Source organism: Pseudonaja textilis, chromosome 1 (assembly GCF_049901715.1).
Source record: "Pseudonaja textilis isolate UNSWEBS1 chromosome 1, rPseTex1.2, whole genome shotgun sequence".
NCBI classification, from domain to species: domain Eukaryota; kingdom Metazoa; phylum Chordata; class Lepidosauria; order Squamata; family Elapidae; genus Pseudonaja; species Pseudonaja textilis.
Genome location: NC_141990.1, coordinates 39047913 through 39066503, shown reverse-complemented (window position 1 = coordinate 39066503; position 18591 = coordinate 39047913). Strand labels below are relative to the sequence as shown.

General features: G+C 39.1%; 1 protein-coding gene across 2 annotated transcripts in view; it reads right to left on the bottom strand.

Annotated features, from left to right (window-relative positions):
* Positions 1–3124: 3124 nt before the first annotated feature.
* The window catches only part of FBLN7 (fibulin 7), a 29450-nt gene continuing 13983 nt past the window's right edge, over positions 3125–18591 (bottom strand). For both annotated transcript variants that reach the window (XM_026695926.2, XM_087931616.1), the window contains 4 exons: positions 17853–17990; positions 17223–17360; positions 9733–9871; positions 3125–4625 (listed from right to left, as the gene is read on the bottom strand). In XM_026695926.2, the coding sequence (XP_026551711.1) occupies positions 4253–4625; positions 9733–9871; positions 17223–17360; positions 17853–17990 (788 nt within the window). In that variant the 3' untranslated portion in view covers positions 3125–4252. The remainder of the gene's footprint in view (positions 4626–9732; positions 9872–17222; positions 17361–17852; positions 17991–18591) is intronic.

The following is an 18591-nucleotide window of genomic DNA, read 5'->3' as shown; positions in this document are numbered from 1 at the left end:
AAACATGAATATGCAACTAAATGAAAACTGGATCCATTCTAGCTTTGAAGTGAGTGTGAATTAGGAGACACTAGCGGCCCAGAAAGATGATTACTTCTTTCCCTATGAGAAACATGAGGAGGCAGAGAAAAAGAGAGAAGCTGAGAAAGGACTATTGCTTTAGAGAAGGTTTTTGAAGGATATTGAAATCCTTAATAGAAAACGTGTGTTGGGAATATACCCTGTTTCTCCAACAATATGGCCTCCCCCAATAGGAAGTCCCAGCATGTTTTATAGGCATGAAATGAAATTAAGCCCCTCCTCCCAAATTAAGGCCTATATTAAAACATGCAAAATGGGGGGGAATGGTGGGGGGGGGGCTTGCCATTAGGAACAGGGTTGTCAAATCGCAGCTTGGCTCTGTGGCCAAACTCAAGTCAAAATACGGCCAAATTCGGCCAAATTATTTTCTCTCATGGCCAAATTTTCCTGCCAAATTTTTTTATGCAATATAACATGAGGATATATTGTTTTTTGTTTTTTTAACTGTTTTTACTGTTTTTTAACTGTTGTTACAGATTTAGAAATAAGGCTTGAGGGGGAAAGAAGCACCCCAGAGGAAAAAAAAAGAGAGGAGCAGCCCCCCCCCGCCGTTGCTCCATTGCTGCAAAGCAGCTGTTAGGCTCCCACCACAGCAAACCAGAACACTTCTGCATTCAGCGTTCAAGGAGTGGGCGGGGTGAGAAAAAGACCCCGCCCCGCAAGCAAGGAAGTGCACCGAGCTCGCGCGCGCTCCCCTGGAGGGGGAGGGGGGAGGAGGAGGACCGTTGAGGGGACGTCACAAACCATGGGCGGAGCAGCCTCGCAGCACTGATTGGTCCCCTTTTGAGCCGAGGGGGGCAGAATCCAGGGGCTGGCACTGTCACAACCGCTTCTCGCTCCCTCCGCCCTTGCCCGCCCCTTCTTTCCAAGTCACATGCTCGACGCCTGGCAGAGGCCCTTGTTTATAAACTTTTTCTTCCGGGGGGGCCCAAGGATGATCTGACAGTCATTTTCATGCGAATATATTGTATTGAAAACCGGTATTCAGCCAAAATTTCGATTTCACGGCCAAGCAACTTTCATACGGCCAAATATATTTGGCCAGAGACATGATTTTTTTCACGGCCAAACAGATTTCTATACGGCCAGATTTCTCAGATTTGGCCGGAAAAACGGCCAGATGGCAACCCTGGTTAGGAAGTACTTTTGTTGCACACCCGGATATGGTGCTGCCTGTGTTGACCCCAATACAAAGTGCCCCACCTACACCAAGGTCAACATCCAAGCTGTCGCCGCCTGCCCGCCCGAAGATGCAAGGGGGGGGATTAAGTCACCCCCAAAAAGACAACCTAGCCATTTTTGGGCGGCTGAAAAAAAAAAAATGACCCGGCCTTATTATATGAGAAACACGGTAGTTTATATGGTAGACTGACAATGCACATTTCCACAAATGAAATATTGTTCTTTATCATGTACAGACTTGGACATGAAAGACCCTTCCTCTTTCAGGCATAGAAAAGAGTTGGTTGTTTTCAAATCAAATCAAATTCAGAAGAATCTCAGAAGGGAAAGGCGGAAAAGAGCAGGCTTTTCTGTCTCCTCAGAAGTCACTGATTAATGCATTAGAAGTTTCAAGAAACTGGGAGATAATCAAAGCATAGGAACACTTGCTTCAGGGAACTTCTATTTTGTAGAAATTACAAAAAAAAAAAAGTATCCAGGAATGTCCATTAATCTTTTAAAATCTCAGTTTACTATGATGCTTTGCAGTTCTGAATCAATTATAGAACTGTGTGTTTCCTTGCAGTTCTCCATCAAATCTCAGGCTATGTTCATATAAATTATATTTCTCTTTCTTTCTTGTAATGTGACAATAACTTAAAATCTCTCTAGAAATTTATCAGAGATTCCTGAAGAAAAGGCAGTATTTGTGGCAGACTGTGCCTAGTGGTCTGCTCATAGTGAGTTGTTGCTTTTTGTAATTTCCTCATTAACTTTTTAAACTAATTTGTAAGTTGATGTATGCCAGGGATCTGTTCAGATTTGTAATTTATCTTCTTCCATGCTTAATATTTGCATTTTCACATTTAAAATTAGAAAATATGTTTTTCATAGCTTCATTTTGTTTTGTTTTCTCGCTTTCCTGTGGGATTGGCATATCTCCCAAAGTTATTGGGTATTGGGGAAAGAGGGCTGAATATTCAATTCTTCTATGCTATAGGCCCAGGAGTAAAGCCATATAAATTATTTCAACTTGCTCATGTCAATTTTTTAAAATACCAGAAATGAGAGACCTGGAAGATAAATACCAAGTGAGATACATCTGGAAGACAAGTGATGGCAGTAACAACTAACAAAGCAAGCAGTAGGATTAGGATGTGAAGATCCAGACAGTTTTGAACAGCGGAGGCTTGGGACATCTGCCTTTCAATTGTGGTAAGGAGCAGAAATAGATCTTTGTGTTCAAGGATTTATGTACAAAAACACTCACACACATGCATATCGTATCAGAATTTGACTTGTAGTAGGACATCAGCTAGCTTCACTATCTTAAGCCATTCACTTAAAAAGAAATGTGGATCCTTTGTAAGATTTGGTTTGCACTGTGATGGGAATCACTGTTCTGTGGAAACTTATGGTGTATAGGCAGGTCTATCTATGGGAGTTTCCCTTGGTTTTGTGGGCTTCCAGTTCAGGCTTCAGTGATGTAAATGTCTTGAGATAGCCTTCCATAAAGGAAGTGAAGGGAGACAAAACAGCTAGAACTAACAACAATCACTAAACATTTTTGTATTGTTGGCCCAGATTTGCTTTCCTATCTAATTCTCAGTGGTAGCTCTGTTGTGATTTTATTTTCAGCAGCCTGCTATTTCAATTGTAACTTGAAAGCTGATATATATTTATATGACTTTATATATTTACAGACTTCTAAAGTTTACTGAAGTTGTTATTGGTAGTTATGGAGAATCTTTTTTTTAATTTATGCACAAAAAAGCCAGACTGGAGACTAAATACACAAGACAAATTTGACTAAATAGATAGGTTTCTGTGATCCAGTTCCAAGAGATATATCTAAAGATAAAAAGAATCCCTAAAACATTCATTGAAAAATACAGAAAGATGTATTTAATAAGTGCCTTTTGTCCTACATTTCTTTGCCCAAAGAAAATATTTGAAAGGAAATAATATTTTCATTATAATAGAACAGAATCATATTTCTGGTAGAGTCACAAACACATTCTTATACTGCTAAATTTCTTGGCTAACAAATGAAGTAAAACTCAAGCTAAATCAATATTACTAGATTACAAAAAATACTGTACTACTTTTTGTAATGCTGTAATATTAAGTGGCGTTAAATGAAGTACATCATCCAGGCAGAAAAATAGTTTTCCCCAACTTTACTGAAAGTTGTTCTTTCAGAGATAGAAACAGAAACTATCAATTTGAGTTCTGGAATACAAAACTGAATTTGTGGCAGATATGAATTTCTTCCAAGCTTCATGATCCTGAAGTACAACACTTCTGTTAGGGAAATGTGCAACCTAGTCCACTATTTCACAATCTGGACAACTTTAAGATGTTGGCTGGACAACTTTAGACATTGAAGTTCAGACATCTTAGAATTACCAAGGTTGAGAAATGCTGCTCTAGTCCAACATGCAGTTATTAGAAAAGAAGTCTGATAAAAATCAGATTTACTTCCATGATTTATCCATCTGTTTTCCAAGCAAATCAACATTTAATATTATATAGCAATGTTACAAAATAGGAACGACCCCTCTCACTATGATAATATTGTTGCTTAGGTACATTGTCCACAGAGGGATCCTATATTCTCCTTTCTTAGAGTCTTCTAGAATGCAGGTAGTCTTGTTAAAGACTGGCTATCTATATCTACAATATGCTGCATTGGCTCACAAAGGGCAGGTTGAAGCTAGATGGGGTACAAAGTGTCGCTGGAGCAACAATAATTGATAGATAGGTTACACAGCTATTCTTCCCTTCTTTCAAGGGCTTCAGGTCATCTAAAGATGTGTTAAGATAGAAGCAGAAAGACTACATGCCAGCAATGCTGAAAAGAAGTGGACGATGTTAATTCGGGTGAGAAAGCCAAGCCATGCTTGATGCCATTCTTAATTCTGGAGTCTTTGACATGGAGCCAATAGTGAAACCAAAGAAAAGTTCCTGATGTAAAATTGTTTTTCCTCCCATGCTGAATCAACCTCCTTTAAAACTCATATACTGATACAAAGATGGTAATTTTGGAAACATGTTTAGCTTGGAAAGTGCGATCTAGATACTCGGACATCTCAACCTCCACTGTTATGGTCTGAGGCCCTTGTAGCCTTTGTACCAGCATGAGTTCTCCAGTCTGTCTGTCCGAGCGTTGCATCACAAAATGTCCTCGGCTGTTTCCTCCTATAATCCCAAACCGCAAGCTGTCAGGACCTGGCCGTCCAGGGGCCGAAGCAGTTGCCATGCGGAAGAGAGGAGTGGGGGTGGCGAGATCGGATGGCAGAGGGAGATAATGAAAGGAGATCGTCTTGGGGGCTTGATGGCATGATCTGCTGTTCATGGGACACGGATTCCGTTCACATTGACTATGAAGGAAAGAAAAGTAAACAATAATAGGATAATAGGATTAAGAAGAAGTATTCAAAATGTATACGTTGATAATGCCATTATTATTATCAATCATTACTATTATCATTATCATGGTTTGTCACGCAATCTGCCTTTCAAACTGGATTTGGTACTTTTGTCTCCCTGTCCTGTTCAAGGACCTGGGATAGGCAGATGTGGATGCTCGATGGTGTTACAGATGCTGTCACAGGATGTAAGGCATTCCAAGTAAGGCTGCCTTTTGTAATTGACTGATGATGGATTTGCCAATGACAATGGTGTTCAAGTGGTGCTCCAGTTGTTTGGGGATTGCAGCTAAGGTGCATATCAGTATGGGCACTACCTTTGCTTACTTTTGCCAGTCGTTCTATTTCTGCTTGTAGGACTTCGTAATTTGATATCTTCTCCTGTTCGCCCCCCCACCGCCCACCCACCTATTTTGCTGTCTCTAGTTACTGCCATGTCCACTAACCGGACTATTTTGTCTTTCTTATGGACAATTGTTAAATCTGGGATGTTATATGGCAGACGCCTGTCTGTTTAAAGTCCTAGAGTTTTTTCATTTTATATGACTTTCTCTATTTTATGGTCCCACTAGTTCTTGCTTGCAGGCAAATGGTATTTCTTACAGATCTTCCAATGCTCCATTGTTGCTAGTTTGTCATGCTGTTGCTTGTAGTCAGTCTGTGTGAGCTTCTAATAGCAGCTTACTAGGTTGTTGTTGTTATTAATATTATTATTATCTCTTTTATTCATTAAACATGAAACTCAGCTGAACATTTAATAATGTATCACAAATATCATTGACTGGCACTGATGGTTGATACGGGTTGCTGCCAACATCCTAGGTATCAACCAAGTATCTTCCTAAAATGTACGATTATTATTATTATTAATGATGATGATGATGATAATAATATTCCTAAGTTAGTTTGGATTCCTGGTGACTGCCTGGACACATCCCTGCAGTTTTCTTGCAAGATTTGGGAAGGGCCCTGAAGGTGCTTTCAACAGGACTTTCTTTGTTTAGCTTGAAAATGTTTTGTTTTTCACCCAAGAAGCGTTTTCAGTTCCCATAGACATATGGGAAGTAATTTGCATTGCTTCTTTTTTTAGGTCAAAGAAAGAATGACCAGCCCAAGGTCACCAGCCCAAGTGTTTTCATACCTAAAGCAGAATTAGAACTCACAGTTTCGGGCTTGGCGCCTTAACCACTACACCAAACTGACTGTGAACTTTTTTAGTGGAGAAAACCTTCAAATCGTTGTTCATTCCTGGTCTCTGCCTGGACTACTATCTGCAGTTATTTTAGCAAGATTTCAGAAGTAGTTTGCTGCTGCCTTCTTCCTAGGGTGGAGAGAGTGACTGGCCCAAGGTCACCCAACTGGCTTTATATCAAAGGCAAAACTAGAACACATGGTTTCTAATCCAGTGCCTTAACCACTATCAAAACTGGTTCTCTTATGTCAGGGGTCTGCAACCTTAAACTCTCAAAGAGCCATTTAGACACATTTCCCACAGAAAAGAAAATGCCAGGAGCCTTAAAACGTGTGTGGGCGTTGCCAACTCATCACACACTCCTACCCAGTCATATGACCCCCCTCCGCCAGCCATGCCTACCCAGGTTCTGTGGCTCCTGGTGCTTTCTTTTCTGTGGAAAACAGGTCTATTGCTCTTTGTCTCTCTCTTTCTTTCTCTCTTTCTTTCTCTCTCTCTCTTTCTCTCTCGGATTCTGATTCTCTGGCACCTCATTGGTTGCTGGGTCTCACGGGTGCTTCTTCCGCCCCCTGTTGGTGCACCCAGTACTAACAAGGGCCAGAAGAAGCACCCATGAGACCTAGCAAGAGATGAGGCAAGTATAGGGGCACTATCTCCCGCAGTTGCCCTTACTTTCTCAGGCCAGGTGAGGAGTTACTGGGAAGGGAGGGCAAAGGGTGGAGCCAGCCAGTGGTGGGATCATCTGACAGGGAGCCACACCAGAGAGATAATGTGCATGTGGCTCTGGGTTACCGACACCCGTCTTATGCCTTTATTAGAATCACCCAAATGGACAGTGAGAAATAAAAAAGTGGTAGGAAAGTTCAAGTATTACAATTTTAACTTCTTCCTTATCCCTTCCTTTTCATATAACTTTTTTTGTTGGTGAGTTCTGTAGCACTCGAGAGCTTTCATGTTCTTTTTGAGATACATTTGGGGAACAGAAAGTTTTATAATACATGGATGTATCAAAAGGTCTTACATTATAACCAAGCATAGCATTTAGCTAGTCATTAGAAAAAAATGGGGATAATATTTCCCTTTATTATCAAAACAGAAACACAGTCTTCTTTATGTGGATCTTTGTAAATAGGGAATATACTTGTGCCAGATGTTATATTTTTGGATTAACAGACATAAAAGCAGGCATTGTTTACAGGTTTTCCAATCTAGCAGAGGAATTTATGTGTGCAAAACTATTTCCATCTGTGGAATGGCAGCAATACCAGATTAAAATATTGAGATAGGAATAAAAAAGGTATATTTGGGTAGAATTTGAACATATGATTATGCCCTTCTTTTATGGATCCATGGGTACCAGTGACTGGATAAACATTTGTATTTATCTGAAAGGAAGACAATCTCCTCCCCACTCTAAATATTTTTAGGAAACTGTCTAATTTCACTAAGAATACAGCAGTGGGGGCAGAAAAATTCTTTCAATAATCTCTTTTGTGTAGTAGTTCTAAATTTGGAGGAAGTATGAAGTATGGTTGCTGGGGTGCTGTACATCTCTCTAACATTTGTCTTCTTTTCTGGCTCCATTTAAAAGATAGATTTCTTTCAGTAGATCAGAATAAAATGGTCCAAAATAATCTAATACAACCTCCCCAATATTACATTCAATTTGAATTCTTGTTCCATGAACAATTTTATTTCTGGTCTAATAACACAGATTTTTTTTAAAGATAGCAATGATTTATCCAGATGTATTAAAGTAAAAGAAGAAAATGAAGTTATTTTAAACCCAGTTGATGCTAAAGCAAGGTTGAATCATAAGGTTAGCTCTCTCACCAAAATCAATGAAACTTAAATGTATTTCACATTAGCTGGTTTGTAGCAAAGATGCTGTCAAAACTTAAACAAAGCTGCATTTTCTCCACTTGGCCTGGATGACTCATTAAGGAATGATGTATTTTGGTCACATATCAAAGAAGACATAACAAATAATCTTACTGACCACAGGGAATATATTTATACTGAATAATCCAAGATACAAGTTGCAAATTTTTCTGGTCTATGATCAAACAAGCAAAAAAGCTTCACCATCAAGTTATTGATTTTGAACTTAGCTTTACAAGGCATTTCAGAATCCATAATCACTATGGATTTCCTGACCAATAATGATTTCCTCTTTACTGTGTTTTTTGTGTTATTGAAGAACACAGCTGACAAACAGAGGTCATCATTGTAGTGCAGGGAATGAATGTCCGTGTGGTGAGGCAGTGCATGGAGATTCAGCCATACATTCATTCTTCTTTCTTTTAAAATGATGGAGTAATTATTAATTGTGACTGCTATATTCCTGAATTAATTGGTCAATGCTGAGTGTATAACATAAGTTTGGCTGATGACTGGGAAAGCTCCTGCTTTAATTATTTCTCTCCTATTTAATACTCCAACCAAAACCTATATGTTATTTTACTTCATTTAATTATTTTTTAAAATTCATAATCACTAATAGATTTTTCCCTAGGAGCATGAACAGAATAATAATCAAAGAAAGCACCTCTAATGAGCTATTTCAAAAGAAATGAATTGGCTTTTAATTCAAGGAACTGTAGCCCTGACAAATCTCAGAAGAGTTGCTGAAAGTGAAATTCAAATAATATCTTTTAAAAGTGCGATAAATAGCAGTCTTTTCTTACTACCTGCGTATGCATGAGAACTGCTTTGTGACACTTTAAAAATGCCAAATGTATCTACAGACCTCATAATTACACACCTATGAGGCTGGGGTGGGATTCAAATTTTTTAACAACCTGTTCTGTGGGTGTGGCTTAGTTGGTGGACGTAGCTTGGTGGTCATGTTATTGGCTGGGCATGGCCAACTCAACATCACTCACATCGTGCCACGCATCTCCTCGCCTGGCCTCATGACTGTGGGGATGCTGCAGCAGTCGTAAGTGTGAAAAACAGTCATAAGTCACTTTTTTCAATGCCATTGTAACTTTGAATGGTCACTCCACACAAGCAAAGTACCAGCAAAGGAGGGGAAAAAAAATCCAGAGAAGTTCCTGAGACAGGAAGTCTAGTCCTTCCAAGAATGTAATAAGGCTTAACGGAGAGGTAGTTTCCGTAAGCAACACCAGAATGTTTCCTTCCTGCCTTCCTTACAGGATTAGACTAGTAATTTCTTCTAACAACCGGTTCTCCGAACTGCTTAGAATGTTAACTACCGTTTCTAGAGAATAGGTGTGAACTGGTAGAATCCCACCCCTGCTATGAGGTAATGAAATCACATTGGAAATTATAAATGATGCCAGTTTCATGCTAAATCTTCAGTCAGAAGTCAACCAATGGAGAAACTTTAAGCAGCTAGTCACCATTTAAAAGCCACTTCTTAATAATGGTATTTTGAATTAACAAGAGAAGGGTATATGATAGTTGTGTTTTTATAATGGTAGCTAGTTTTTACAGAAAATATACACTTTTTAGTAAACAGCTTAATGCAGATTTCTGCTGTGGAAGCACTCTTCCCACGTTCTTTCTTCTCAGTGGTTGAGAACAACTGGAGTTGTAATCTAACTCATCTGAAAGGCACCATGTTGGAGAAAACTCATTTCTCATTATAGCAATAGCAATAGCACTGAGACTTATATACCGTTCCATTGTGCTTTACAGCACTCTCTGACTGGTTTACAAATGTAAGCATATTTTCCTCAGCAGTCTGGCTCCTCATTTTACTGACCTCAAAAGGATGGAAATCTGAGTCAACCTCAAGCTTGTCACAATTGAACTGCTGGCTATGAGTAGAGTTTGCCTGTAATGCCTCATTCTAACCACTGCGCCACCAGGGCTTTTTGGTGGGAGGGTGATGTTACTTACAAGGGAGATGTTTTCACATAGCTGACATTTCCAGCAGTCTGGGGACACTCTGGCTTGACACACTGAAAGCTTCCTCCGATGTTAATGCATGTTGTTCCCCTAATGCAGCTGTGCAGTGAGAGTGCACATTCATCTATATCTGCAAGGTAAACAGAAGAGTGAGTGATAGAGGAATAGATTCAACCATTTTAAGGTTGGCAGACAGTCAATTCAAACAGAAACACAGAAGCTGCCTTATAAAACAGAGTCAGATTTATGGCCCATCAATTTTTGTACTCCATATGGACGGGCTGGATTCCAGGTAGAATTCTTGCACTGTCCTATATGGAGGTGCCAAAGACTAAGCCTGAGAGCTTTTAGATGTAAATCCATAGAAGTCAAATATATGATCTGCTACTGGACCATGGCTGAGAATTTGCTGCCAGAATTTCTATTGCCAGAGCTAAACAAGAGCATGTTCTGTGTGAATGGACAAGAAGCTAACCTCCTTTCCTCTTTCCTCTTCAGTACAGAGCATTAGACATCCCCATACCATCCAGTGAAGATGATCTTGCGACTTCCTGAGGCAGTCCATTCCACTTTCATACACTCTCTTTCGAGAACAAGGTTAATGCTCAAGTAAAGTTTTATGACAGTTAAGTGACCTAATTGTTTATCACATCATCACCACTAACCACAGTTTGGAGAATTCAGAATCACCAGACTTCTACTATCTGGAAAAGCACCTTGGATAGATCTCATGGCATTTTTCTTTTCTTTTTTTGAGCTACATACTTTAGATACTATTGCTTTTAGCTGTACTTCTTGCTTCATTTTATTTGACTTCTATGGATTTTATCTGAGCATTGCCCAAAACCCCTTGAAATCTATTCTGTTTGTAGCATCACTTTTTCCACATCAAGGCTGTAACTGGCCTGTGGGTGAAGTGCTAGGGGCTGCAATCCATAGAAGAGTCAGTGTGAGCAAAATTAAAACTAAATTCAGTATAACTAATAGGATTCCTCACCAATTATTCATTTAGTTTCCCGCCCCCCCTCTGATTTAGACAACCTTTGGGAGTCTGTGGGACTACATCTAAGACTTTATGAGCCATAAGTTGCATTAGGATGTACACTTTAGTTTTATATCAAGACTAAAACATTTTAGCATTACATAAGAAATACATAGTTTTCTAAGAATAGTAATAGCTTTAACTAATGGAAAAAATGTAGCAGGAGGCAGCAGGGTAAGTTTACATAAGATTGTTTCCTTATTACCCTATTTATAGTAGAGAGTCCCAAATTTTTAGGCTGGCAAAAACATTTGGTCTTTTACAAGTTTATTGTAGGGAATCTTCTGAAGTTGTCCGGGTTACAGTGCGTGGGTAGTGGCTAAGGGGCATCTTCAGAGAGGTTAAAAGCAACAAGATGACAATAGTCGTGTGATTAAATGTCTGCTTTTTTATGTGTTGCACACATACAAAAAGTAGGTGGAGTTTAATTCCACAGTCACAGCTGCCAAATTAACATCCCCCCTTGGTGGATTCTCTTGGAAGGCTTGCATGTTCAGAAGTGGATGCCAGGGTGGATGTGGCCAACCACAAAACACTTAGATATGCAGAAGAAACATGGATCCTGTAACCGCCATTCTTTAACATGTCACAAATCATTTGTGGGTTGTTTTGTTTTTTAGAAGATGAATATTGTTCCATCTCATCATGCTGTGACCATCCAACATTTTATTTCTGAGGATGACTGAGAATTCAAAGGAATAAAGATGCTTTCCTAATAAAAAGAAAGACGCTACGTTCAGATTTACATGGAGCAGGAGCATTAAAAAAATCAGGATAGTAGCCCAGCCCCTTTTTACATATGTCATATACATGAAATATGTAAAAAAAAGAGTGGGCCATTGTGTGGTCACAGATGGCATCTTGACTTTTTTAACCTCTCACGGTCTCCTGTAGTACAAAATCTGAAGCGCTTTTCGATCAATTTTCAAAGCATGTACAAACTTATATATGTAGGCATACATGGACGTAGGAAAAAACAGATTGAGATGGTTTGATCTTATGTATGCAAAGTGATGACACCGTGGGAGGATTTTCTATGCATGAGAGAATGAATATAAGAAATACCAGCCTGGCATTTTGTTCAGCCAATAGGGGAGGAACAGATGTATATAGTTACTCAAGTAACTTATTAAACCATTAATTTTTGGCAGAGGATGTCTGGAATAATTCTAGGAGATGATCTCAAGCTCTTGTACAGTATTATGATAAAAGGGGAAGAAATTTTCCTTCTTCACTTTTCCTCCCAGTGGATCATTTTACTGATCTCTCAAGCTAACTCTGTTTTTGGCGTAAGATGAAGGTATTTCTCTGCTAGAACCCAATTCAGTTATTAGCAATCTGTGACCATTTGTACTTCCTCTTAACACTTTTTATTTCTACTGTAAAAATGCTCGACCAAGGAAAGGCATATAGATTAAAACAGTTTTCTTAATGATTGCTAAGAACTTTAAAGCTGGTTAAATTCAGGCCATTCTGCTAAAACTCATTTAAAGGAAGAAACTGAATCAACACTAAAATTAACTCATTTCTGTCATCATTCTAAGTCAATTTTCTACAGCAGCCCAGGAACACATAAGCACACCAGTCATGCCTACCGTCCCTGTCCTATTGTTTCTTTTTATTTTTCTTATAAGTATCTATCTCATGTATTCAAAACTATGTTTATTCTTATACCTGTATCTTGTAAGCAACTGACAAATCAAATAAATACTAAATACTAAAAAATGTCCCTTTTCAGGCTGAGACAACTCTTCTTGGTACTTCACCACCATACCTTCCCACATACCTTAACTGCAGTACAACAAATATTTTGGTTGTGGGGGGATTCTTCTGTCAGCATTCACAGATAGCATTTCACATTATGGTGCATCACAAATGATCTTATTTGTGGGGAATCTGATGCCCAGACTGTTGTATTTTAACTAGGCATCAAATTCACATCAAAATGAAGGAATGCACAGATGTCTGCAAACTATGATAATGGAAAGTCAAGATGGCAAAAGTCTTTATGGGGGTTGCAACCCTCTCATTCTTGATATGGTTTATATCCCACTTGAGCATCAACATTTGTGAGACAACAGGCTGCCTACAAAATGGCCAGAAGCTGTGCTGCTGTAGCCCTGTCTCTTTAAGCCCTCTTCCAGCTCAGCAACTGCTGATTATAAAAGCTGAGCAGAGGCAGTTCCCAGTATTTGGGAGAGAGGGAAGGAGGTGTTTGTTTGTGAAGCAACACAGATAGAAAAAAGCTACTTCTCTCCAGCAATGGGACCTGGGGTAGTAACTGGAATGGTAGGAGGAGGTGTAGTAGAAGGGGAGAGAATGGAGTAGTGAGCAATGAGAACTAGACTTTGAATACTTGTGTGTATGTTACCGGGTGCCTGTGTGGCTGTATTGCCTCTTGGATTTTGGAGCCCACTAACTTGGGTATAGGTAAAAGAACCTGTGATAATGTGGGTTGTAGCAATGGGATATCCATAAGAAAGGTAGGATATTCATAAAAAGTGGGATATTAACACAAGGTGGTAAGCCCACAAGTGGAGGTGGCTTAGACTCTAGGGGTTCTAAACACTTCCATGAAAAAAATAAACTTTGGCTAAAAAGGAGGCTGCAAAGGTAAAAGTATTGGCCCTTCCTCTGCTCAAACTTTGCAAGAATTAACCAACACCCTGACTGCAGAAACCAAGCCTCCTCTTACCAGAGCCTATACCAAATAAGCATGGAAAAGACAGAAAGCACAGATTCTCCCTTAGAAGCTACTACTTTGGCAGAGACAGGTATCCACTCTAGACCTGTTGTAAAGCCAAAGCAAATGGTAGACCAGCCTGAAATGGGACTGGCCAGAGATACTAGGGCCAATATCATAGAACTGATAAGGAAAGGCTGGGATTCATTTAAAAAGGAGATGCTTTAGAGGGAGAAAGAAAGGAAAGATGGACTGGAATGGGAAGGGAGTGGAAGAGAGGCAAAAAAAAAGAGATTAGGAGGCTGATAGACCTTCTTAAAGGGATACAGTCACTAGAAGAGGCACACTCAGTTCTAAAGTATATAAAGTCTACAGAGAGTGGAGGTGGTCTCAAAGACATTAAAATCCTCAAGTTGACAGAGAAAAAACACATAGAAGTCTATTTAGCCATGTTTGAAAGAGTGGCTACCTCTTTAAGTGGTCTGAAAGTGAATGAGTGACCAGCCCCATGTTTAACAGGGAAAGGCTTTGACAACCTTATAGTAGTCTTCCAGCAAGAGAAGTAGTGGATTACTCTCATGTCAAAGGGATAATCCTATACAGATACGATGTCACTCCCTATAGGTGGAGCTTAGAAATTGCACCTAAGACAAGCATGAAGGGGTTCATGAATTGTGGGCAAGACCTAGCAGGAAATGGTGGAGGCCAGATAAAGTAAGCAAGGAAAGAGTGGTAGAGGAATTAATTTTAGAACACTTTCTACAAGTACTTTATATCATATTAATGAAAAGGCAATTGAACTATCTTAGAACTATAGGTAGCACAAAAGTCAGAGATATTGAAAGGGAAAATGCAGGAGAGGGGAGAATAAGAAAGGCTGTTCTAGAATTTAAGAACTTTAAGAAGCTGGTAGACAGAAAGGTAGGAGTAAAAAAGCCTTTAGCTTCTACCCAACTTACAGGAAGGCCTTGGGAGGTCAGAGAGACCAGTAATTGTTACAACTGTGGGAAAAGTGGCTATTTGTCCAAAGACTATAAAAGAAAGCCAGGGAAAAAAGGAATGGCTGCAGTAATGCAAACATCACTGGGAAGAATTAAGAAGGTCCCAGCAAAAGTTAATAGATTTACTGTGACAGGCTTAGTAGATACTGTGGAGTAGATGAACATTGCTAAATCATTGAGCAGCATCTCTGGGGAAAGAGCCTCTTACAATGGAGTTTGGGCAAACTGAGATGATCACATTAGTTAAAGAAACATTAGTTAAAGCACAGGCCACAGGGAAAGGACCATGAAAAGATGGTAGGAGTTATCTGTGAAACCTAGTGTTTGGAACTGATTTTCCACTTAAGGTTGGACTCAGAGAAAAGGATTCAAGAAGAAGGCTAAGATACTGGGAGTAACTACAAGGACCCAGTCCAAGGCAAAGATGAGAATGGAGCAAAAGCAAGAAGGGAAAGAATTTGGGATTCTTCCTAGCCATACTGAATTAATAGAAGTGAGATATCCTAGGAAAGAGAAAGCTTTACAAAAGGCTGACAAAACAAGGGTGAACCCATAGGGATAGAGAGACCTCTAAATGGGAAATTCACTTAGGACCCTTGCAAAAGATAGTTACAATATTAAAACATTGTTGGTTAATAGCAGAAGAGGAGGAAAACAAGGAAACCACACCCAGATTCCAAGAAAAAGAACAGTTACTGTACAGGGATAAGCTCATGTTTCTAGATATTTTCTAGGTATCATAAAAATCTACTTGAATATATCCTAATGCAGAGGAATAAGTTAGAGGACACATTGCCCAAGAACATTTAGATAACAGCCAAAGAAAGCCAAAAAGACATTACGATAAAGGTTTAATGGTGAAGTGATTAACATAGGAGACCAAGTCCTGTTACTACTGCCTATTAATGCACACTACAGGCTAAGTGGCAGAGTCACTACATAATAAAAAAAAAGAACAGAGCCATTAAATTATGACACAGAATTGGAAGACAAGAAAAACAGAATGTACCATGCCACAACCTCCTCACAAATTGCACAAAACAGTTGAATCTGAGATAGCTTTTCTGGTGCTAAAGAAAAGGCATCCAGAATTGTTTGGATCAAGTTTAGGCTGCAATACTGCAACCGTTTCATATAAATATACATATCCAGTTGGATCTGGGGATACTCAAAAAAGATTTTAAAAAACATTAGAAGGGAGTAAATGTATGTTTACCATGCAACTGAGTATAACGATCTTAGTTAGGCATAAAGCAGGTGAAACATTACAATGTCCCTATAGAATTCCTGAACAGTTGAAAGGTGTATTACAAAATGAAATAGAAAAGATACTCCAGATGCACATAACAGAACCATCTAAGCAACTGGTATTGTCATTGATCCCAAAGCCAAATAGGGACATATAGTTTTGTGTAGACTTTAGGCAAATAAACTTTGATGGGTACTTAATGCCAAGAATGGATGAGTTGTGGATGGCCTGTGTGGGGCCAAGTATTTGTCCTCTCTGGTTTTAACCAAAGGATATTGACAAATTCCACTGGATCAGCACTCCAAAGGGAAGGCAGTTTGCTACTCTGCAGGGTCTTGTTCAGTTTAAAAATATGCCATTTTGATCTGGGATATCAGGAAACCGGATACAATGGTTGATAAGGAAGAAAAATACTGAAAAGGAAAAGATGAAAATCTTGAAACAGATAGAAGCCTCCAAAGCAAAGAAAGATGTTTAATCTTTCCTGGATTTGGTGGGATATTACCAAGATTTATCTCTCATTTTTCTACTTCTGCTTGACCCCTAACCAACCAAATGAGAAAAACAGAACCCTCCAAGGTAGAATGGTCTTAAGAATGCCAGGAGGCAGTTAAGAAAATAAAAGATGCATTATGTAGTAAGCCAATGTTAAAAGGGCCAGATTTCTCCCAACCATTTATATAGATAGATGCAGCTAACCTAGGCACAGTGCTTATTTGAAACCATGAAGGGATGGATCACCTAGTGACACACCTCACAAAGAAACTCCTCCCAAGGGAACAAAATTGTAGCAGCATTGAAAATAAAGCATGTGCACTGAAATGGGCAATCAGTGCTCCACGTATGTGCATCTGGGGTTGGAAATTCACTGTGATAACTGACCACAACCACCAACCTGCAGATGATACAAATTCCCAGTTAACCAAGTGGTATCTGGCATTGCAATCATACCTGTTCAGTATTACATATACGGCAGGACTGCAAAATGTCATCACTGACATTCAAGATATGGGAAGGACACAGAGATGGCAGTGGCCCCATAAAGAGTGGAGGAAATTATTTTTATTAAAAGGGATGAGGTATATCAGGCTGTCTACAAAAATGGCCTACAAAATGAGGGAAAGCTAGATTCACTTAACAACTGCAGTGATTTTCTTAACAACTGCGGCCAAGAAGGTAGTAAAATGGGGCAAAGGTCACTTTCACGACTGCTTTGCTTAGCAATGGAAAATTTGGGGTTCAACTGGGGTCACGAGTCAAAGATTACCTGTATTAGCTCGGGTCCTATGAAACGTTAAACTATAAAGGATAATTTGCCAGTAGTAAACAGGTTTTACACCAAAGCAAAAGAAAGCAATAATGATGAGCTATGGATGCAAATTCTAACATACTCGTTTCATATTTGCGGCATGACATGCTTGAAGCCTGCGTTTGGGGAGGAAAGTTATGTAGTTCTATAAAATGCCACCTGTTCCATGTTTAGTAAAAAGGAAATCTCTATGTCACCTTCACAATTTTTCCCATCATTGAAGAGCTTGTATCCAGGGGGGCAGGAGCAGTGGTACGAGCCAGGAGTATTGATGCAAGCATGCATACACAGACGAGGAACTCCCTCCAGCTTGTAAATTTCACATTCATTCACATCTGCCAGGAAAGAAACTGACATGACATTCCTGCAGGAACAAAATGCATCACAATGTGGCTGAGCAAGCAAAGAGAGTGAGAAATGTTCCTGGAATATAAGTGTGACTGATATCAAAGATAATGCAGTTTACAGTATATTGTTTTAAATACATGTACAGCATGGATTGTGATATGTATGTACGTATGTATGGGAGAGGGAGGAGAGATAAGTGTAACCATGATTTAATCATTAGCTATTGCTTTTAAAAATTGGAGCAAAACTGAGTTGATGGAAATTGTAAGAGCAACCAGATGTTAACAATCCAAATGACATGTTGTGGCTGTAATGATGTTGGTTTCCTGGTCAGGACTAACCCAAGGTGTGAAATAGAGATAAAATACTAGTACTACCAATAGTAGACTTTGATGTTGAAACTGGGATTAAACTGATCTGGAAGCAGGAACAGCTCATCAACTTTTCTGTTCAGGTGTATCGTTCAAATGATCTCTTACCCTGGCAAACACTGTTTTCTGTGGTGCCACTCATATGGAAGCCCGCTTCACAGCTGCAGTGTTGCATTCGATCTAATTGGGCACAGCGCGGCTTGCGACTGAAAGCTGGGTCATTTGTTATGCTCCATGCTGGAGGTACTGAAAAATGAGTAGGAAGAAATTACCGATAGAAGAAAATTGTAGCTCAGGGTTGACCTGTAGTGTCCTTGGTGTTCTCTGAACTTGGTTTTCTTGAAGACATTTTATTACCAAACTAAGTAACATCATCAGTGAAAGTGGGATTTGCTCTAGTTTTATATACTTTTTGCTAAAAACATTTTTTCTTTTTCTTTTCCCTTTATTCACTATTTTTTCTCTGTCTTAAAACTGTTTTTCTTATTGTGTAAAATTTTTCAATAAAAAATAATTTTAAAAAAGAAAAACCTAAGAATCAGGTCCAGTGTGGAGTTAAGGTGTTGGACTAATATTGGGGAGACCAGGGTAAAAGTTTGCTGGGGGAAATTGGTCCAGTTATTTTCTATCTTCTTGTAGAGAAAATCTCAAGAACAAAACTTTATATCTAGCTCTTGAAGAAATGCAGGATATTAATGTAACAAAAATTGTTCCTCCTCTTGACATAATCTCCATTTATACAATTTCTCTTTCCTTTTTCTTAGAATAGTTTTCATATTTATGCAAAAAGTGTTTTTTCCCCTTCTAAAATACATTCAGATTTTCTTCTGCTTTTTGCAAAACTGGA